Source organism: Gekko japonicus, unplaced genomic scaffold, assembly GCF_001447785.1.
Source record: "Gekko japonicus isolate JY-2015 unplaced genomic scaffold, Gekko_japonicus_V1.1 scaffold739, whole genome shotgun sequence".
Classification (NCBI taxonomy): Eukaryota; Metazoa; Chordata; class Lepidosauria; order Squamata; family Gekkonidae; genus Gekko; species Gekko japonicus.
In genome coordinates, this window is record NW_015168070.1 from 107,489 (window position 1) to 131,303 (window position 23,815).

General features: G+C 45.3%; 1 protein-coding gene across 1 annotated transcript in view; it reads right to left on the reverse strand.

The window, feature by feature from the left end:
* Positions 1-23,815, reverse strand: part of ANKRD55 (ankyrin repeat domain 55) — a 52,393-nt gene that overhangs the window by 26,752 nt on the left and 1,826 nt on the right. Inside the window, exons 2-5 of the mRNA XM_015414603.1 lie at positions 18,025-18,147; positions 11,959-12,089; positions 7,791-7,900; positions 515-575 (exon numbers count right to left, since the gene is read on the reverse strand). Of these exons, the coding sequence (XP_015270089.1) occupies positions 515-575; positions 7,791-7,900; positions 11,959-12,089; positions 18,025-18,147 (425 nt within the window). The remainder of the gene's footprint in view (positions 1-514; positions 576-7,790; positions 7,901-11,958; positions 12,090-18,024; positions 18,148-23,815) is intronic.

The window sequence follows — 23,815 nt, forward strand, 5'->3', positions numbered from 1 at the left end:
TTCCTCCACTTCATCGGGTACAAGATGCTTTAGAATAGTCTAGAAGGCATCACCTTTGTGGCTTCAGGGAGCAGCCATTCAAAACAACAGTTACCTCCGTCACAGGAGGATGATTGGCTTAGAACTTCATGACAGTTTGTGATGGGCCTCTGTTCCCATGGGAGCCATTTTGGGGTTGGCTGTGTCCTCTGTGGCAGCCATTTTGTGGTGCTGTTTGTTACCTGTTCTCAACATTCCAATACTGCTAAACAGATTCAGAAAAGTTGCAGGCCCCTGCCCTATTCTTCTTAGTGGGCAGTGTTCTGTAAAAGAGACACATATTCTACTTATGGCACTGTTTATTTTTAAACTTGCTCTGCTTCTTCTAAAACTATTCTACTTCTTGGGCCCTCCGACCAAGCACTAACCATTTGTTTGGTGGGCAAGTGAACTAAGATTTCTCTGACTTAGGATCCTAAGTTAGGATCCAAGTTACAGTAAATGCACATGATAGTAGGGGGATTTGATTGCTCACCTCGGCATCCTGGTGGTTAATTTCACTCAGATCAGATTGCTGTAGCAGCACAGATAAAAGCCTGTGGAGGACAAAGCACAATATGCACACTGAAATTTGAAGCAAAATTCGCAGACGAACAATTGAGTCAAATTAAGAGTCAGAATGGTGTAGGGTTAGCATGTCAGACTAGGATGGTTCAAATCCACCCCCTCTCACAGAAGCTGGCTGATCACTGGGCCAGTCATATACTGTCAGCGTAACCTACCTCACAGGGTTATTGTGAGGATAAAATGGAGGAAAGGAGAATGATGTAAACTGCTTTGGGTCCCCATTGGGACCCATTACTTATAAACTAAGTAAAATAAATAATCTTTAAAATTTTCTATTGATTTCAATGGAACTGTTAAAGCATATGTTGTAACTCAAGATCAGGCAGCTTTTTCTTCAACCAGTGATTTCAGTTTATTAGAACAGAACACAACAACAACACACACAGAACAACCCCAACTTATATACAGTTTGGAACTGGCTAAACCACACCCCTAGAACAGTAAAGTTCAATCCTGCGTGAGCACTGAAAGTCATAGTCTTTCCTGATTGGACCATTGCACAACGGCAGCCAATCAGGCTTTTGATGTTAGGATACTGAGAGTCTATGGAACTTGTGACTGAAGCTCAGGCTCATTCACCAATTCAGGCTATCCACATAACATAATACATAACAGATAATATTTTCTATTTTTACAACAGCCCCAGAGCCCACAATACAACGCTGATTCCTGTCTGGTATTTGTTTCATCAAGGGGTTTAAAGTCACATAGGTCCCTGTCACACGGCAGAAAAAAATGGCCAAATTGCGGCTTTTTAGAGCCGCACCAAAAGAGATATGCGGTGGTGGGATCACACAGATCCCCTGAGCCGCCGCGCAGTTGCTCCCCGGCACGATCAGATGCCGGGGAGGAAGCCACCGATGGGAGACTGAGGCAGCATGCATGTGCATGCGCAGTTCGGCCAGGAGCCTCGACTGCTCCTGACGACGGATGCGCCGGCGATCCCACGGCCACGCTTGCTGCGGCGTTTCAGGTAAGTCCTTCTCTTTACTTGGTTTTTTTTGTTTCGCAGCACAGGGCTCTAGGGACGGATCGGGGATGGGTGTGCGCCGATTCCCAGATGTTGCGCTGAGATCGCGCCCGTTTGCTGCACCCCTGATCCGTCCCTCTTCTGCCCCAAAACCTCCCATATGACCGGGGCCATAGCTCTGCTTACCAATTTAGGAGCATAAGGACCATATCTGAACCACTGTGGCATGGTGTTTAGAATACTGGCCTGCACCTGGGGAAGTCTGGGTTCAGATTCCAATTCTTCTTGTGTGGGTAACTGTGGGCCAATAACTCTTTCAGTTTACCTCAAAGACTGTTATGCAGCTATAGAATGAAGGAGGTTACTATATAGGATGTCCTGAGGAAGGACAGGACAAAAATCCAATAAACAGAAATCCTTCACAAGCTTTTATTGTATATATTCTCTAAGATGCTTATTTTGGAAATATTCCCCCTGCAATAGCACGAGAGAATATACTAGTGTATATGTTACAGATACCCAGATGCAGCAATATCTTGCAGGCCTTTCTTAAAATCAAGGGAACGTAAGATATCGTTAATTATCCAAAGTCCTTTGGATGAGGTAAGCTTTAAGTCATACATTTAAAGGCAGGCTCTGAGTTATGATTTGAGCTAGAATAACATGGAGCCACTGACTATTAATCTACATGGGGGTAAGGTTTCATCGTGATATTGCATCTAGAACTGACTCTGATTCTTATTCTACGTTCCTCTGTGCCAGGCATTTCCAGTCTTTTTGAGCATGCGGGTACCAATGAGAGTGTGTGGAGAGTGCCACCTCAAAATGGATGACACAGGCGTTGGAGCCAAATGCAATACCTCCCTCCCCACTTTGCATCCATGAGAAACCCTTTCATTTGAATGAAGGGAGCCAGTTACGAGCCCTGCCTTACAATGGAGCCACCCAGTTTCTAGAAAGCTTGGTGGGTGCCAAGGGAAGCATCGGTGGGTGCCATGGTGCCCATTGGTAACATGTTGGGGAACCCTGCTCTATGCTTTGATATTTTCTTGTGTCTAAACTAATTGAATGTATAGCTTATGTATAACAGAATGTCTCAACCTTTTCGAACTCCGCTCTTCTAAATTTTTTGCAGCCTTCTGTCACTCTCCACTCTCGCCCATTGTCAATTTCACAGGGAAACATGCAGAGATCCTTGCCTGGAGTCATGTGCATACAGTGTACTGTTGCATGCAATGTTCTGTGGATTAGGACAGTGATACCACCCTGGCATTCGAAGAGAAAGAGAACAACATCTCCTTGGTCTTCCTTTTAAAGTACAGACAAAGGGAAACAAAGGACTAAATTAGCAGCTCCCATCCTTCCCTCCTTCACTTTGGGTTAATGGGTAGGAAGAGTGCAGCCAACCCAACAAATCCAGTGGGGCTCCCAGAGGATCCTCTTCTAGGGGACACACAAAGTACCCAGGTCTTGGCTGGTGCAGGAGAAAGGCACCACTTGCCTCAGGATCTTATCTTCTACAGAATCTTGTACCTCCCACCAAGCGCCTCATGCTCCCCAAGTGTTCTGCTTTCCATTTTGAGGAGCACACTTGTAAAATGGCTGCAGACCCCGATTGTACTGATTCTTTATTGTAAAACCTGCAGTTCTGCACAACCAGAACCCCCTACCTCCTTGAGGAGGGCCGAATTCAGCTTCAATTTTAAAAACAAAGCAACTTTCTAGTCCCTATGGCTGTAAAGACAGGCTGGACAGCATGTCAATCTCCGAAGATAAAGAAGACAAACTGAAAAAAGATTGGCAGTGGTCAGGGGGTATGTTTTCAGTGCTCTGCATACTTGCCCAGCAGAAGCAGAATAAATCACGCAAAGCAGATAAAAATATGCACTTTTAGATTATGGACATAATTTATGCAGCTGGTAAAATTCATATCCATAATTTGGGTGCAGAGTTTTGATTATTGTCATTATTTTTTAAATCGCGTAGCCCTCATTATTTTTCTAGCTACAAAGTCCATGTCCTCTCTGCTTGCCAGTGTATGCAGTTTTAAAAACTGCCACAGTGAGCAAAGATAAAGACAAAAACAGATGCACGCTGAAGATCTCGGATCCTTCAGGAGTGCCTTCCGGTAATGGAACGATCATAATTTGAAGAACGAATTTGTCTGACTTGGGCTAATACGACAGATGAAAAGAAACGGAACAGCTGGCACACTTGTGCTCTGACCAAAGGTCTGCTGGTTACCATGGAGACCGTGAGGGGGGAAAAATGCACAGGAAACTCTGTGCTTTGGTAAAACAAATTACTGCTCCTTTCCCAAATATCAGCTGAGCTACTTTTCTATAGAGGTTTTATTTAATGATAACACCCTCTTGGTTGCCTTGAAACCTTTCAAGTATACTGTTAAGTGATGTACAAGGATGGCAAAAACTTAACAAAGCAGGCACCAGAGAGATTGCTTGGGAGAAGCGGAGGCAAGTAACGTATGAAGAATAATGGAGCATGAGATATACTAGTGGGAGCACAATGTACAGTATTCTCACCAAAGGCAGCAGACCCACTTGTAATACTCAGTGCCTCAAACATCCACAAGCTGGTTCCGCAGAAGAGATCCCCACCCCTGTAAGTACATAAATCAACATGCACGCGGAATAACGCTTCTGTTGCTGCACTTTATGGCTTACTTCAAAGGGACCACGCTTTCCCCATACATACCCCAGAGACCACTACGGTCGGGGGCCCAACATCGCTTAGTGATCCCAGGCCCCAGGGAGGCCAGTGTAATGTATTGAAATGTTTACATGAATCACCTCATAGGACTCCCCTGTTAAGCTTCGAGCCAGACCAGGGCTCCTCTGAGCGAACTTCCTATTGGTCGCTTCGTAACAGCGACCAATCAGAACGATACCATTCCCTAGGAGGGAAAGACTCCCATTGGTCTTTATTCTAGCAATCTCATTGGTTGTTATTTGTAAATAGGCGTGGCTACATTAGCCCGGTTATGTTTAAAAGGAGCATAAGCTCCCACTGTTTTCTGTTCTGGTTTCTTACTGAGTTAGTGCTTGCTCGTTACTTCCAATAAAGCTGAATCACTTGCTGAATCACTGTACGAGTCCTTTGTTAGCGCGATCTAACAATTGGCGACGAAGGTGGGATGTTAGAGCAGGTAGGCAGCCCTGCGGACATCCACACTTCGGACTCGGAAGAAAGCGGGCAGAGCACAGCAGCCGATCCGGCGGAGGCGCCACCAGCTCCGGTGCCCAAGTCTCCCCCGATGGCTGGAAGCCAGAAGTTCGAGTGCTTCGAACCCTCCTCAGAAGACTGGGACTCCTACCTGTCCAGGTTCGAGTTCCATCTGGAGACCCACGACATCACCGATGAGGCGAAGAAACGAGCATGCTGAGCCTGTTTGTGGGGAGGGCAGGATATAAGTGTAACAATAAATAAATAAATAAAATAATGAGCAAATACCATTTGGGATTAAATTATTGGGACTTTGGTTCTGGGTACATTTATTTATTGATTTAAGGCATTCTTAGCTCACTTTTTCTCCAGTGAGTTCAGAACAGTGTACATTTAAAAAATTTACTTCTCATTTATGCCCCTCTTTTCTCCCCAATGGGGACTCAAAACAGTTGATTACCACATTCTCCTTTCCTCCATTGTATCCTCACACGGGCAGCAGCCAATTGTATCTTAGGCTGTTCATACATGGCAGTGATTCTCCATGTAGCTGTCATTGTCACTGAGAATGCAGAGGCATTCGCAGTGGGAATGGAGCATATACATGGCATGGCATTTGCAGTGGGAATGGAGCATATACATGGCATCTCCCCCCCCACCCGCCACTTGCTGGCACCCCACAACCTCCACCATTAGAGGACTATTTTTTAAACTGGCAATCGCTTAAGTCACTATACCACAATAATAATCTATTGCCATGATCTACCAAGCCTCACTCTGCCATTGAAGTTTGCTGGGTGACCTTGGGTCAGTCAGACACTGTCAGCCTAACCAACCTCACAGAGTTTTTGTGAGCATAAAATGGGGGACAGAATGATGTAAGTGGCTTTGGATCCCCAGTGGGGGAAAAGGCAGGATATAAATGAAGCAAGCAAATAAATAATTTTGAAAAAGAAGTAAGTCTCTAGCCCTTGTTGTTGTAGAGATATAGGGGTGCACCTTTCCTCTTGTATGTTGCTAATGAAAAGGGCTGGAGATATAGTTGTTCTTTTTTAAGAAGAAGAAGAAGAAGAAGAGGAGGAGAAGGAGGAGGAGGAGATTGGATTTATACCCCTTCCTTCACTACCCGAAGGAATCTCAGAGTGGCTTACAATCCCTTTCCCTTCCCCTCCCTACAACAGACAGCCTGTGAGGTAGGTGGGGCTGAGAGAGCTCTTTCGAGGACTGCCCTTGAGGGAACAGCTCTGAAAGAACTTGTAACTGACCCAAGGTCACACCAGCAGCTGCATGTGGAGGAGTGGGGAATAAAACCCAGTTCTCCCAGAATAGAGTCCGCACTCCTATCACGACACCAAACTGGGAAATTAGAAGGGATATAATAGAAATAGGTTATGTATGATAATGTTATTGCAGTATAGTGATCTAGCAATTGCTGATTTTTTAAATAAAAAGAACAAGCCCTCTGGTGGTAGAGCAATGTCAGCTATGGAAGACTGAGGCAAGGAAAATGACACCGGCATGAGCAGGACCTTAAAAACACTCACCTTTCCATCCACGTGGCTTGCAAAGATGCTTTGATTGTGACCTTTCCTAAAAGGCTGTATCAAGCCAGGTTTGGGAAAGATCACATGAAAGCAGGGGAATGCTTGGAAAGTGAATGATCAGAATACAACGTTGTGGGATGCTTCGGAAAAAAATCCTCTAAGCGGAAGCAACCTTTGTTTGTATGGAGGTAATGAGACCTCAAAAAGGTGCTTCTGTCATGAATGGAGTTGCTGCATAGGTCTGTACCAGGAGAGACGGTCCTTCCAGTCTGAGCATTCAAGGTTAATAAGAATTTTAAAAGAAAGTCTTAGCACCATGAATTCGACTTGGAAATAAATTGGCAATCAGTTAAGAGATTGTAATATGGGAGTAATATGCTCCCTATGGCTAGCCTCTGAGAACAGATGGGCTAACAGATTTAGTACCAACTGCAGTTTCTGAGTAGTTTTCAAGGTCAGCTCCACATAAAGTGCAAAACAGTAGTCAAGCCTCACACTTGTCATACCATGGATCAGTGAGGCCAAATCAGCAGTGCTTAAAAAATGAGAAAACTTTTGGTCTACGAGCAGCTGGAAAAATGAATTTATAGCTACTATGACTGCCTGGTTTTCTAACAACAGAGCTGGATTTAATAAGCTTTTATTTGTATGCTGCCTCAGACTTTTGGCAAGGCAGAAGAAACTTTTGAAATAACTAGGAAATGCCTGGAAAAACAAACCCTGCATATTATGTAAGTCTACTCAGCAACTCCTTAATTGGAAAGGAAATGCTTACTTTTATTAGACTTGTACTGAAATAGCCATTGGTCCATCAAGCTAAGGACTGTCTGCTCCTGGCCTGTATCCACTGGGGGGGCATTTGGGGGTCAACACCCCCACAGATGAGCACTGCCCCCTCAGACAAAAAATTCAAAAACAAATTAAGAAATATATTTAAAATGTAAGACGTGTGTGGGGTTTCCAAAATGACCCCAGGCACATTCAAAAGAGCTTCAGTCTCATTTTCTTTTTTCTGAGCCAAAAAATAAATCAATTTTTAAGAATGCAAAATAAATAAATAAATGTTGCAAAATGCAAAAGAGAGAAAGTCGGAGATCCCCCGCCCCCGGCTTATACAGAAAAGCAGCCCGGAATGGAGTCTCTCCAATCAAAAGGACTAGAGGAAGACTAGATGTCTCAGAGGAGCCTGAGCTGCTTCTCAGATTTCCCCATGCCCCGCCAACCAAAATTTTCTGGCTGCATCCCTGGTCTGCTCTGATGGACAGCAGCTCCTCAGGTTCCCAGGCACAGAAAAGTATTTTGCAAAAACTGGAACCCAAGATTTTTAACTGAAATGTCAAAATTTAACCTGAGACTTCAGACAGGCAAAGCATGTACTCTGTGACTGAGCCACAGCCCTCCCTTATCTCTGCAAGAAATAGATTTTTAAAAACACACTCAGTACATCAGGCAACTTGTTCGCTTAGATATATTTTAACTTGGCATACCTGACATTGGGATCAGCAGTGGCAGCATGTAGTGGCAATCTTCCATTTTTGTCAGGGATGTTCTGTTTGGCACCGTTTCTCAACAGGCTGACGCAGCCCTCGAGCCACCCCTGAAAGCGGATCACAGAGACAAAAAATACTATGGGGCTTGGGCAATTAGTCTCAATAGGAGATGCACCTTTTAAAAAAGTGATGATAACTAAAGACAACTGTGTTATTAATTTGTCTCCAGATACATTTTTTTTAAATTAAATTTCCTGGTTTGATTCCTAGCAAATATTGAATTGGCCTCTGGTGTGCTTACGATATCAGGGCATGAAAGCAACAGCTCTCCCCTTGAGTCCTCAGGAAAATGAATGTCCCTTCCCTCTTCAAAAATCTACCTTCCCCAGTGCCCGCCCACAAATCTCCAGGAATTTCCCAATTTGCAGCTGGCAACCCTTTGTGTTACCCACCTTCCACCACCCAGCATGCTAACTTTATATGTTCCCAGATATTTTGTAATCCCATGTGGGCAGGGTTGCCAACCTGATCACAACTGATCTCCAGGTGAAAGAGATCAATTCACCTAGAGAAAATGCCTACTGTGGAAAGTGAACCCTATGATATTATACCCCATTGAAGTTCCTCCTTTCCCCAAACCTTGCCGTCTTAAGGCTCCACTCCCATCTCCAGGTATTTCCTAACCGGAGCCAGTACCCCTACATGTGGATGTCTCAACATCACTTTTAATCTTTTCCATCCCCCAGCAAAATTAGCAGCACTCGATGGGTGGGTGCACAATAACCAAAACCCACAACAGTACCCACTAAAACCCTAGATTTGAGAGGGGAGGAAATACAAATAAAATAGTTACAGCACACAAAACATAAAGACACAGGGACCCAAATGCTAACGAGAGAGAGAGAGAGAGAGAGAGAGAGATCAGAAGTTTAAAATAAAAGATAATGGACACAAATAATAAACAATCTCTTAAATCCCTAAGGCTTGGGTGATTGAGGTTGAAATGTAACATTAAAATAGAAGCTGCTGTGGTTTCCCCCCTGCAGGATGGCCCAATTACCTCCCTACCTTCACAATGTAAATGCGAAACAGAAATACATGCTGGCATATGAAATCAGCCTGTCATTCGGTTATTCACTCATGATTCAGCAAGATGCCTTCCTTTTTTAAAATTACCCCCATGTATGTTTATTTGTTTTCTGTCTTTTTAAAATAAAAAGCACAATCAGTTCTAAACAAATCACAAAACCACTCTGGAATATGAGTCGGCACTCGGCAAGTAGGTACATGATGTCACAGGCATGGCTAATCATCATTATACAAAGCTGGCATTCACAACAGATTTTACGATCAATTTCTCCTTAGCTTGACCCTGAGTAAGGGCTGGCATCAAAGGACTAGTAAGGCAGCATCCACCAAGGCCCATCAGGCAGTAGGAAATACTGAGCCAATCTAGTGCCTGGGGGCATTGGAGCAAGCAGAGGGCAAGAGAATTTGCAAACAGCTGCCTCTGCCTTCTACCATCAAGGAATGTAAGATGATTTAACTGCTACATAAATGCCCTTAAAGAAAATCTTCAAAACCCACTGTGATGATCCCCCCCCATTAAACTACCGTTGCACCTTATTGGCTTTGCCCTCCATATATTTATTTTCATTTCACTAAGACTATGGCTGATTTTGCACAAGGAGCTGCGCCGCCATCATGCCTCCCTTTGCCCCGTTTCCATTGGTCAATTTCCCACTCGAAGCCACGCGGCCGCATTTTGACCCGCGGTTTTGCCCAATTTCCTCCGCGGTTTCGTGATCCTCAAAAAATAGGATCACAAAACCGTGGGGAAAATCGGGCAAAGCCGCGGGTCAAAATGCGGCCGCACTGCTTCGAGTGGGAAACTGACCGATGAAAATGAGGCAAAGGGAAGCATGATGGCGGTGCAGCTCCTTGTGCGAAATCAGCCTGTATGTATTCAGACTTTAATGCAGTCTAAATCAGGGAAGCCCATGAACTAGGCACCCACACAAAAATTATTTTTTCCTTCAATTTCTTCCTGTTATTTTGAAAAATTGTCTTGGCCGGGGGAAATTCTTCTCTATGATGCAACATGAGATAAAGCTGTGTGTGTGTGTGAGACTATTTCCTCCAGAGGAAATTGACCTGCAGTTGTACAATCACACAGTCCTTGGAAGCGGTGGGCACAGCCCACCACTGCGTGATCAGACACAACCGTGTGTGTGTTGGTGGGTTTTTTGCCATTAGTTGCCCATGCGCTTAAATGATTGATGTATTGCATCTCCGCACTGAGGGCTCCCCATGGAGAAGGGGAAAAAACCAACGGCACGGAGTCGGGATGTCCTAATCAGACCATCTCGATGCCATGAGAGCGCGCTGGAGCAATCAGACATGGAAAAGTCTATCCATGGCCCGTTGCAACCCGTTTACTACCAGATTTTCCCTGGTGTCTTATTACTCTGCTTCTGCGGCAGATCAGAACGGGTTGCCAACGGGTGCGGGGTGCTTCCCAGATGTTTGTGTCTGATCGCGCCCTTTAAATCCGCCTGGCATTTGTGCCTATGGCAGGTCTAATTGTGCATATGATCGTGCCCAAAGTGTCTTGGAAAATTCTGTTGTTCCTCGATACAAATCTATACTCGTCTGGCAAAGTGAGCTGTGAAAGCTCTGCTTCCATTTTCTACTACATACCTTTGTGAGTCAGGATTTTTAACACTTGCTGCCATCAAAACGAGAAGTCAAAATCGACTGGATGTCAAGGATGACATGTGAGTTGCCATGTCAAAGACTTTAACAATTTCAGCTTCTTATTCAAACTCAACAACAGCAGTCTTCTTACTGAAATTTACTTTTGAGCAGAATTAAAGTTAAAGAATTGCTGAGCAGTCGGGTTAGAACAGATAAAAGGAAGTACTTCTTCACCCAAAGAGTGATTAACACATGGAATTCACTGCCGCAGGAGGTGGCGGCTGCTACAAGCATGGACAGCTTCAAGAGGGAATTAGATAAGCATATGGAGCAGAAGTCCATCAGTGGCTATTAGCCACAAGGTATAGATAGGAACTCTCAGGCTGGGGCAAGTGATGCTCTGTATTCTTGGTGCTTGGGGGGGGGCAACAGTGGGAGGGCTTCTAGTGTCCTGGCCCCACTGCTGGACCTCCTGATGGCACCTGGTATTTTTGGCCACTGTGTGACAGAGTGTTGGACTAGAACGGCCATTTGGCCTGATCCAACATTGGCTTCTCTTATGTTCTTATTATTTGTTTGATTTGCACAATTCGGATTTATTTCAACTCCCCCCCCCAGAAGGGGCCTTTAATTAAGAAGAAGAAGAAGAAGATTTTGGATTTATACCCTACGGTTCATTATCCAAAGGAGTCTCAGAGCGGCTTACAATCTCCTTTCCCTTTCCCTCCCCATAACAGACACCCTGTGAGGTAGGTGGGGCTGAGAGAGCTTTCCCAAGAACTGCCCTTGACTCTGAAAGAACTTGTAACTGACCCAAGGTCACACCAGTAGCTGCATGTGGAGGAGTGGGGAATCAAACCCAGTTCTCCCAGATTAGAGTTTGCACTCCTAACCGCTACACGAAACTGGCACACATAATGCTGTGCATTCATGGGTTTTTCAGGGGAGGGGTCCATAGCTTTCAACAGATTCTCAAAGGGATCCATGATCCAAAAAGATGAAGAATTAAATAAACAATTAAAGAACTGACTCAAACAGAGACTTGCTGGCATCATGCCCTAACACAGCTTGTTGGCTGAGCTTGCACACTCTTCCTCCTCTAATATTACAGAACTTGACTGAACACTTCCTGCTTTGATGTAAACATAGATTCTGTGGCAGTTTACTATCTGTTTCCAAAGCTGGCATACTAAACGGGGATTTAACAGAAGTTTAGAATACCAATTTGTGAGAGAGGGAGAGAAACTCCAATTTGCTGAGGTCCCTGCATTCAAACATCACAGCAAACTGGAGTTTGCTCAAAATGAGAAGCACTCAGTCAAGTGCTGTGTAGAGGAGGAAGGAGGGAGAGGCAAGGACATGTATGAGCATGGCAAATAAGTGTGCTCAGCTTAATAAATTAAACCTCTGTTTAACTACAGTTTGTCATGACATCTGAATGCAGTCTAAAAGAAAGAAACCTTTATACCAGGTAGGTGGCCAAAGAAAGACTGGTACGTCCACAGGCATCTTGGGTGTTGATGTTTGCTCCCATCTTCAGCAACAATTTCACTGTGTCCAGTTGGCGTCCTGAGACAGAATGCATCAGTGGTGTACAGCCTTGGAAAGGAAAAGGGTAGGAAGTTTAATTAACTTCTTAATATCTTTAGTGTGTTCAAGGCACAAGCAGGAGATATTTCTGTTGTCGCTACACATCAATGTGGGTTTTTGAAAACCTGGACACCTATCTAGAAAGTCCTGATTCTTTTTCCATAGTTATTATTTAGCCTTTATATTTATTGAGAAAATATCTAATCCACTTTTCATGGAGCAATGCTCTTTGAGCAAGGCCCATGCAATGAAACAAATGACAAAACACTAAAACTGATATACCTAAACGACGGAGAGTGGAAAACACAATGCCCAGCCATCAAAACACCAGGTTCTAAGAAGTGCCTAAAAATATAGTCCTGGAGGAGGCAATAGGTGAGCCAGCCAGCCAGGTCTGATCCGACTGACCCTTTTGACATCTCAGGGGCCTCTCACCCTGGCTTGCACTTGGGACATTTTAACTTCCCACTGTGCCCCCAGCCTTTTCTAATGGTCCCGAGAGAGATCCCTCTCTGCATTTTTGGTCCCTTATACAAGTTACTTCAATTGGGACATAATCTGTCCTTTGTTAGTGAACACAGAAAAACTCATTGGATATAGATTTGTATGATTTACTGTGGCAGCCGGAAAGATATGCAGTGAATACCCCCAGACCTGACTTGTAATTGGTGTAGGTGATCAATTAATTTAGGAATATGAATGAAAACTGCTGCTTCCCCAGAAGGATCTATTTACGGATGGGCACGAACCACCTCACAAACGAAACTTTGTCATAAATTTTGGCCGGTTCATGAGATTCATAGCAGGACGACCAACATGAACACGCTACGAACTTTCATGCTGTTCATGGTGGCTCATGAATGAATACATTTCCAGACAGACTGCCTCCGCTCAATTAAAATGTTTACAAAACAACCTGGGGCGGCGTGAAATGCTCCAGCCTTGGAAACACCAATAGGGGTCCTCCAAAGCTTGACAGGCACTGCTGGCTGCCAGTAACAGAGTTCCCATTCTGCTCTATAGGATCAGCATGCTATATATACCCACAGCTCTGCAGCCTCTCCTCTGTTGGCTGTTGACAGTTAGACAGAGAGACAGGGAACTTGTTAAACGCAGAGCACATTTATCGTTCATTCCTGATTGTGAATACCTCTCCCCTACTGGGGCTGTGGTGTTAGGTGGTCTCAGGGCTTTAAGCCACCCCGTCTCTCTGCTCACGCTTAGGTACTGGGTGCCTCAGCTGAGGACCCACATTTTATACCCTCCTGATTGTGAACTCCCCTGCTGGGGTTTGTATGTTAGGTGGACTTAGGGCTCCAAGCCACCCCGTCTTTCTGCTCATGCCAAGCGGTGGGGCTTACCTACTGGTTTTGTTGGCTGAGGACCCACATTTTATACCCTCCTGATTGTGAAATCCTCTCCCCTGCTGGGGTTGTGGTCTTAAGTGGACTCAGGACTCATGGCCACCCCATCTCTCTGCTCACGTCAAGTGGTGGGGCTGAGGACCCACATTATGTACCCTCCTGATTGTAAACTCCTCTACCCTGCTGGGGTTTGGGTGTTAGGTAGACTCAGGGCTCTGAGCCAACCCATTTCTCTGCTCATGCTGAGCAGTGAACATAAGAACATAAGAGAAGCCAATGTTGGATCAGGCCAATGGTGCATCTAGTCCAACACTCTGTCACACAGTGTCCAAAAAATACCAGGTGCCATCAGGAGGTCCAGCAGTGGGGCCAGGACACTAGAAGCCCTCCCACTGTTCTCCCCCCAGCACCAAGAATACAGTGCATCACTTGCCCCAGACTAAGAGTTCCTATCTCTACCTTGTGGCTAATAGCCACTGATGGAACTCTGCTCCATATGCTTATCTAATTCCCTCTTGAAGCTGTCCATGCTTGTAGCCACCACCACCTCCTGTGGAAAATGTCTCTTGACACAGGTGGAAGGGCAGGAGAGGAGACTCATGGCCATGCAAGAGAGGCTGGGCCAGATGACAGCCTTGTGTGACCAGTACTCCAGAGGATTAGCATTGGCAGGCTCAGGGGACTTGGTGAGGTACTCCCTCACCATCACCTCTGCTGAATCCTCTGCCATTGCATGCCTGGCATCCCCGCCACTGCTGACTTCCTAGTTCACCACTGACAACCAGTAGTAGAGCTTATTCCTGGTTGGGCTCTTTGAGGCAGAGGTGCTGGGCTGCGGCTCCTCCCCCCCTTTCTCTTCTCCAGCCTCTTCCACTTGCTGTTCCCTCTGGCCCCGTCTGTTGGACTGTAGCCTCCGTACTTCTTTGCAGAGCTCACATATACAGGTCAGTTTGTACTCCTCTTTCTTGCAGAGAGGATGCAACCTGGTGGTGATGCCCATCTGCAGCCTCTCTACCAAGGCCCTCACCCACAAGAGGACAGCTGTCCCCTAGGGGCCCAGCTCCAGTGCGGAGGCCAGCACCTGGTCCAGCCCACAAACCAGGGGAATGACTTGCCTCAGGCTGTCCATATGGGCAGAGAACACGTTGGTGATGTCCTAGAAGGGCTTGAGGACATGCACCATTTGGGAGAGGGTCAGTCAGTCACTGGAGGTGATACTGAGCTCCTCTTCCCTGTACAGGATGGTCATGGAGGAGCTAACATCCTGTGTGGTGCTCTTCTCCACCAAATCCACAATCATGGCATAGGTGGAGTTCCTCATCCCCCTCCCCCTGTCTCTCAAGCAGCATTATTGTAGAGGTGCGGGTGGCAAATTCAAATCCTGTGCATTTGATGTGCATAGCTTGCAGCGGGTCTATTCTATATAGACCCGCTGCATATATACTCTATATAGACCTGTGCCTGACATTTCCCCCAAAAGCACTTTCCTGGGGGCATCTTCTTTGGGGGGCCATAACTTGGACCCCTGAAGTCCAATCCACACAACATGGTGGGTATGTAGAAAAGCATCAGGGGGAGGTTCCCTGTGATTTTTATGACTCTAGCTTGCACAAGGTCCATTCTATACACTTGTGAACCTCCTGAACTTGCACCTGTCATTTCCCCAGAAAGCACTTTCTTGGGGGCACCTTCTTTGAGTGGGCAGTATCTCAGACCCCATAAATCCATTATATCCAAACTTGTAGGGCAGGTAGAGGAGAGTCAGTTGGAGATCCCCTGTGAGTTTGATGACTCTAGCAGGTTGGGGAGCATTGTACCTCTTCACGAACCTCACAAACCAAACCGGTTCGTTTCATGCCTAAAAGTTCATGATGGTTCATGGTTTGTGAACCGGGCATGCCATGAACCATGAACTGAACCACAGTTTCCTGATTTGTGCCCATCCCCAGATCTGTTTGTTCTGTAGTTATGAAAGAATTTTAATATTTTTTTTATACAAGATGGTTTGCATATTGACTGTATGTCACACTTGAGTTGTGATGACTAATAGTTGTCAGTAATCAAAGATTCAGTAAGTAAGTGGGGAAAAGGATAATGATGAGGATACAGCCCAAATCTTTTTTTTGGTGGGAGGAGTTACTCATACTCACAGACTATAGCTCATAGATAGCTATTGTAACTTTTTAATTGGTTTCTTTCTTTATTTAAATACTGGCCTCATTAGCTTCTGTTTAGAAAGGGCCTGTTGAGACACAAATCTTCCATAATAACCATTAGGTGGGAACCAAGCACTAGTTCCATAACTGAGGTTTTTCCAAAATGTGACCCAGCTAATAATAATTAATAATTATTGTATGGCAGTGGGTATAGTATAGCCAGGAGATCCAAAGATTGTCTGGCAGCCTGAAACTCTAGCTCTTTTTTTGTGGTGAGCTAGGTTTATTTTTTAGACTGAGAGGTCTGTGACTGACACAAGGTCACCCAGTTGACTTCAAGTGGAAGAGTGGGGAATCAAAACCAGCACTCCAGATTAGAGCCCACCACTCTTAGCCACTACACCAAACTGGCTCTCTGTGACCCAGCTCAGACATGAGGAAGCAATATGCTTATCATTTTTAATTTCATCCATCTTGTGTATGCTAGACTCTTCCCATAATCATGGAGCACAGATATGTATAAATGGGCACCTGAGAGCTAATTCAAATGCTGAGAAAAATCTCCTTTTAAGTGAGTATCACCACAGCAGGTATACAGATGATGGATTGTGTCTTTTAATGCTCAGCCATGACAAAACTGGGTGTATGTAAGAAGCCAGAACTTCAGGGACACAGCTAGGCTGGAACCCCTTTTCTTGTTCACGTCCCACATATATGGAAGTTTTGAGTTGGGGGAGTATTCAAATTTCTAGAACATCAATGTCTTCCACTTTCATTCTAGAGATATACAGTTCTTCTAATTGTCAAGGTTGCTACCTTTAGGATATAATTATGGTTGTTATTACCAGGGGAACACTGGGTATATATGCCATACTTGGGTGTAAGTAAATGACTGAAGAAAAAGAAGAAGAGATTGGATTTATACCCTGTGTAACCATTTGTGCTTGTAACTGCATTGTTTGTACTGTGCTGATGCTATGTCTGTCAATTGTCTGTACATCTGTGCATTTGGGATAAGGGGTTGCTGTGTGTTTGACTGGACTGTTCTGCATCCCATGCCTCTGCATGAGCAAGGTTTGAACTGCCTGGACTACAGAACACGTTCCCTGCATATTCCCAGCGTGCCGCTGGACAAAGAAGACAAACGCCATTAGTGCTCAGTTGGAAACTTGGCAGAACAACAGGTTTCCCCACCATTGCTGAACTGTGGTAAACCATGTAACCCGGCTTCCTATCTGGTTTTGGCATCACAAAGAACACATCCTTTATTGCCTCTGGACCAGGCACATCTCTGCAAGTCAAAGGTTGCCAATGGAGACAACGGTTTCACACCTGGCCACATGGCTCTCTTTGAAGTTAGGGTAGAGCATTTAAATATTGCCCCCTTCCCCTCAACTAGGACGTCACAAACCCTGAACCTATAGCATAGGAAAGGGGATGGTCTTCTAAGGGGTTTATTGGACTTAAGCCAAGCTCAAAAACAAGCTTTTAAAAAGAGAAACACAGCCTTTGTTTCTCTGGTTAACCCACCCCTCCCTTACCTTGCAACTTAAGTGCTGCAGGTGATTCTTACTGCGTTCTCGGGAGTCGCGACCCGAGAACCCGCACGTGGCTTGGCCGGACCAGTCCGTGTGTTTTAGAGTCCACCCGCTGATACTTAGGCTGCCCCATTTCTTCTATGAGGAGATTTCTTCTCAGCTCGGACCTCAGATAAGTATAAGCGATATCCTGCTGTGTTATCCCCCTTGTCTGTTGAATTTGTTATTTTCCTTGCTGATTGCTTTCTATATACTATTGTAACTAAGGAACTTGTGTGAATCTGCGTGTGCATCTGTTTTTCGTATGCTTGAAAACTGCTTAGTAAAAGGCAACATTTATTCATTAAACCTAGCGTGTTGTCTCACTTCCTGGGAAATAGGAGCGTTCGTTGGCCAATCCGCCCTCTGTATACATGGGAAAATTACTCACACCACGCCCACTGTCGTACATAAGACTGAGTTGGGCATTCGGAACCGTCCTTAGAGGAGTTCCGGTATCACCTGCCCTTCACTTGGAGTCTCAGAGCAGCTTACAAACTCCTTTCCCTTCCCCTCCCCACAACAGATACCCTGTGAGGTGGGTGGGGCTGAGAGAACTCTGACACAAACTGCTCTTTTTCAAGGACAGCTGTGCCAGAGCTTGTGACTGACCCAAGGTCACATCAGCAGGTGTAAGTGGAGGAGTGGGGAATCAAACCCGCACACTTAACCACTACACTAAACTGACTGCACATATATCAAAAGTTCTGGAATGGAGAAGATGAAAACAATATTAAGGAAGGAACTTATATTGAATGATCATGTTGAAACTGATAGTAAAACCAGTGAACCTTGGCAACTGGTTATACCTTATAGCAACTGGAAGCAAGATAAACAGCAACTTTACCCTCACTGTCGCAGCATTCTAATATTGAAGGATCTTCACGAATGACAGCAGTCAAGGTATTAACATCCCCGTTGGCTGCTGCTTGGTATACCAGTGTCAGGTCAATTTCTTCAGCTGAATCACCTGCGCAGATAGTTACATAAGAGTAAGGGACACGGTATGTGGGTGTACAGGGGAGTCATATAAAAGGTTAACACAGAACAGAACAGTATTTCCCCACATAAATGAAACATGTTTGCTGGAAAGAGAGAGAGAGAAGGCTATTTTGCAAAGTATCGGCAATTTCTTATATAAATAATATTTCTAATGCAATGGATGGCCCGAGCTAGCTTGATCTCATCAGATCTTGGAAGCTAAGGAGGCAAGCCCTAGTTAGTATTTGGATGGGAGACCACCAAGAAAGTCCAGGATGGTTACTCAGAGGCAGGTAATGACAAACCACGTCTGAACATCTCTGATCAAGTTGGCTGTGACTTGACAGCAAAAAACAAAACAAACTCAGGATTTCCACTGTATTTTGCATTTTCTGCAACATTCAAGCGGATGAAATTAGAGGATCCCCTAGTTTAGGGCATTATTTAATGCCTCTTCTCATACAGTTCATACAGACTTGTGCCAGGGAGGGAAGTAATACCCCATAATAGTGAGGCCTCGTTCTAAAATATCAAACCACTCTGGATGAGTTCCACTAGGATCAGGCCTCTCCTGTTGTAGGCCACTCTGTGTGGAATACTGTGAGATCCACTTGGTTAGAACTTTTCACCTTTGGAAAGCAATCAAAGACCTTTTCATAGTGGCATAACTGGATATCTCTGAGCCCTGAGCAAACTTAATGAACGAACTTCTTACTTTATATAACTCAGTGTTACTCTGTGAAGAGCCATATTCACATTTACCATCAATCCAAAGAACCACATGACCACTATATGCCCTTTGTGCTACCTCACCAAACACACACTTTGAATAATGTATTGTAAAGTATAACTATTAATAATAAATTATTCTTTTTTTAATTACCAGAGTATTTCTGAACATGTAGGATCATATGACCCTACTACTTCTGACCCTTAGCCAGTCCTTCTGCATTTGGAGTGAGGGAAAGGATGAAGGACTTCCTTTTCTGCCCCTTGCTCTCTCCTCAGCATGAGGCAAAATAGCTCAGGTGAGAGAGTGAGATTGCCCAGGTGTCCAAAGGAAAACAAGCTGGCTGTGGAGAAAGGGGAATACAATCAGCCCCCCTCCCACAGTGGCCAGCTTGCTGTCTTCCTGACAGCCGCCCAGGTGCTGCGATGAGAGTGCAGAGTACGGCTGCCAGTTCTGCTTTGGAAAATACCTGGAGACTTTGGGGGTGGGATCCAGGAGAGGGCAGGGTTTGGGGAGGGGAGGGGCCTCAGCATGGTACAATGCCATAGAGTCCACCTTTCATAGCAGCCATTGTCTCCAGGGGAGCTGCTCTCTGTCAGCTGGAGATCAGTTGTAAAAGTGGGAGATCGCCAGGCCCCACCTGGAGGTTGGCAACCCTGGTGCAGAGGCTGTGAAGAAAGATGGGGTATTACTTCCCTCCCTGGCACAAGACTGGAAGCTCAAGGAGAATCCCAGCTTACTTGCCCTCCAGTTCCTCTGGGGGCAGCTGTTTCAAGGTGGGAACCACCTGCCAGTAACAAGTCCAACTGCATAATGGCCTTGCCCACTTTTCTGGAACATGGGGTGGGTATCACATTGGGAACAGTCCTCAGAAGGGTTGCAGGTAGCACGTCAAAAACTCACCCGTGCTTCTAAGCCACTGACCTGACTATCACTGATATAACCAAAGGAGAAAGATCATCAGTTCCTATGGTGAATGTCTGACTGGTTTATAAGTCTCTATTGTCTATTACAAGGGTTATATAGTTTATGAACAACATAATAATGATAATGAAAAATTTCATTAAAATAATGCTTTGGCTACAAATAGAGAACAGTTATTAAAACCTCCTTCCCTTCCCCAAAGAGAAATGAAGAACCAAGTCAGGAATGCTGCTGTCAGACAGTAAACAGGCAGGAAATAATTACAATGAGAAGCAGAAACAACAAAGAAGAAAAGGAGCAAAATTTAAAGGTACATTAGCCCTGGGAAGTCTCAATGGCATTTTGCCAGTCCACGCCAAGCAAGCTGGCACTGCAATTGCATAATAAGTTTTAAACAAAATTGCCACAAACCAGACACGGAAAAATAACACAGAAACCATTGGAATACACCAGAATGGCAACAACGTGTTATCCATTCCCAAGTAAATAGCTAATGTGGAAGCAATCTTGCTTTAAAAAACGCCAAATGGTAGAGGGTTACTCCTGCTAAGAATTGCCTTCAAAACATCTGCTCTGCTAAAAGATATTGTCTGAACCATTTTGGAACCTGACTCATTTCCTAAACAGATTAGGTTCCCAACTGTAGCTCCTACAGTCATTTTCTTAAAGACTTTCTTATTTTCTAGGATGCTTTCTGGCCATAATAAATTAGATTTTTAAATTGCAATCCTATGAACACTGTCCGGAGAGTAACCCCACTGAAAAGACTTGAGTAGGATTTTGATTAGACTAGTTTAGGACTGCTTTCTTAGGCCCCGATCACATGAGCGGGAAAATCCGCACTGGAAGGGAGGCATTTTAGAGGCGGAGCTAAAAGAAGTGCAGGAGCGCGATCTTACGGTCCCCCGCGGCTCTGTCCTCAGGCCATCGGCAGCCGATCACACCAGGGAGGCAACAGCGTAGTCCCAGCGAGGCAATACGGCAGTACTGCATTACTGTGCATGCGCGGGTCACGGACGGCTGCTGGATGCCACGGGCTACTGGCGCATCTCCGATCAGACGCCCGCCCATGCTGCACATTTACTGGAAGCTACTACCTTTTCCCTAGTGCCTTTTAAATCCACTTCTTCGGGCCGACAGTACGGGTTGGAGACGGGTGCACTACGCTTCCCAGATGTTGTGGTATGATCGCGCCTGTTTGATGCACCCTCAATCCATCCCTTTCGCGGGGCAAATCCTCTGTGTGACCAGGACCTTAGTTTAGTAAATTTAAACTGTTTGCTAAGAGGTAAGGGTAATCATCTGGACTTAGTTCTCCTGTGACTTCTACCAGTGAAAATTACCCAAATGTCCAGACCAACTGCATAAGAGAAAGCCATAATGAGGCTTCACTGCCTTTGTAACATCAGTAACATTTATGCCACTCCCTTCCTTCCTCTCTCACCAATTTGCATGATTGCAGCCACCAGCTCCAACTGTCAAGCAACTCGGTATATTTCTTGCTGGTAAATCAAGAGGTTGCTTGGCAACAGATTATTCCCTAGCCTCAGACGAAATTATTCATATTTGCTGCAGCCTTTGGTCAGCAAATGCGGAATCACATGCCCACTACCACTGATATTTAGAGCGGGATATAACAGCAGCAATCACATAGCAATATCAGTATACTGAGATGGCAGAAAAAAATAAGCAGAGGCAAATAACTGAGCTAGTATGCTCATCTTGGCCAGTATCTTAGCAGTATCCCACTGGGGAGAAAAGTATAATATAGGCCCCGGTCACATGGCAAAGTTGCCACGGGAGAGGCACGGGAGTCCTGTGGATTTTCCGGGTGCGATCACACCCCAACATCTCGGAAGCGCAGTGCTCCCATGGGAAACCCGTGGCTCCCCGCCGAAGGTGTGGAGTTAAAAACTAGTACCTGCAAGGTACTAGTTTCCAGAAACCTCAAGGCAAGGGCGGGTGTCTGACCGCGTTTCCGGTGGACTGTCATAGCATCCAGCGGCTGCTGATGTTCCGTCGCAACTAGGGGGATTCCCCCCCCAAGTCTCCGCAGGATGCGGAAAAGCGCCCAATGTTGCATGTGCACAAACAGGAAGTGGTGTTTGCCACAGGAGCAGCGCAGCGCTAGTGCCGGTTTGAATGCGCCGTGCTGCTTCTTTGCCGCGCTGCGGACTAGCCGTCTGATCTGCACCTGATGCCTACCCACGGGACCTCGAAAGGACTTCTGATTGGGCTGCCGTGCGTTATTTTCCTCCGGGGCAATTAGCCACGCCTTCCCCCCCGCATTTTCCGACCCGTGTGCCCGGGGCCATAAATAAATAAGCATGCATGTAGTTAACTTGCAGTTAACCAAAGAGTACTGATATAGCCTTTTTGCCATAAGGGTGATGCTGGTGCTTTCAAGTCGTTTGTTGTAGAATTAGTCAGCCATGCTACACAATTTGTCTTCAGTTCTCTTTGTGATGTTTCCTTCTCTCTGCAGAATTCTAAAATGCTGGATCCATCATGGAATTCATTATGAGTCACTGCTGCAAGGGACCTTTGCTTCTACTTGCATGTGATTCTTTCATTTATTCTTACCTCCTGCTCCACGTACCACAATTATGACCAATGCAAGAGTCTCAAACAGAAATGGGGCCCCTGCAGAAACTTAATCATAAGGTGGCATGGGGAACGATGTGTAATTCTTACACTCCCAAATCTTTCTAAGATGGCACAGTGGAAGTCATGAGAAACCATACTGAGCTCTGTATATGAATGCTAGTAAATGAAAGCACAGCCTTTTTTTAAAATGCCAAGCCAGTTAGAACTATAAGTAAAACTCTCAGACTGAAGGGTACTTCAAACTCCATTAGTTCCCTGCACAGAGCAATAATTTGGTGTAGTGGTTAAGTGCGCGGACTCTAATCTGGGAGAACTGGGTTTGATTCCCCACTCCTCCACTTGCACCTGCTGATGTGACCTTGGGTCAGTCACAAGCTCTGGCACAGGTATCCTTGAAAAAGAGCAGTTTGTGTCAGAGTTCTCTCAGCCCCACCCACCTCACAGGGTGTCTGTTGTGGGGAGGGGAAGGGAGAGGAGTTTGTAAGCTGCTCTGAGACTCCAAGTGAAGGGCGGGGTATAAATCCAATCTTCTTCTTCTTCTAATTCAGTGTGGGACAACTGACATCTGCAAGCTGCAGATAGATCTTGCACACTGCACAAGCATAGGGTATATGGCAGAAACTGCAGAAATAAATATTGAGGAAGCAGGGTCCAGGGCCTGAAATCCGTGGAGCACTGTGGGTAGTACAAAGGGATGGGTCTTGTGTCTTGGAATATAAGTACAAAGAGTGGAGAAGGAGAAGCTGCTTGCACATCTTTTCTGTGACCTGGCTAACTTTCCCCTAAATTCCAGATATGTAGGAGCTGGCTGAAGCTACTTGGTGATGTTAAAAAGCACTCTGCACATTCTCAGAGGCACTTTCCAGGATCCAAAGTTCTGTTTTCACTTAGAGATGTACACAGAGATTCTGTGATTTGATGAGTCTGAGTGAGACAAATTAATAAAGGATAGGCCTGCTGTGGGTATTGGGCTTAATGACTAAGAACTGACCCTCCTGATTCAGAGCCACCTTGCCTATTTTTAGATGCTGGGGACAAGCAACAGGGAACAATTCTCTCCTTGGTGCTCTGCTTTTGAGCTTTCCTACAGATGACAGGGGACAAAGATGGTAAGGGATCTGGAGACTGAGTCCTATGAGGAAAGGTTGAAGGAACTGGGTCTGTGTAGCCTGACTGGGAGGTGATATGATAGGAGGGTTGCTAAACCCTCCAGGTAGATGCAGGGAGGGACCTGGCAACCCTATATGATAACCATCTCCAAGTATTTGAAAGGCTGTCATATACAGGATGTAGCGGAGTTGTTTTCTGTTGCCCCAGAAGGTTAGACAAGAACTAACAGGCTGAAGTTAAATCAAAAGAATTTTCAGATAAACATTAGGAAGTACTTCCTTAACAA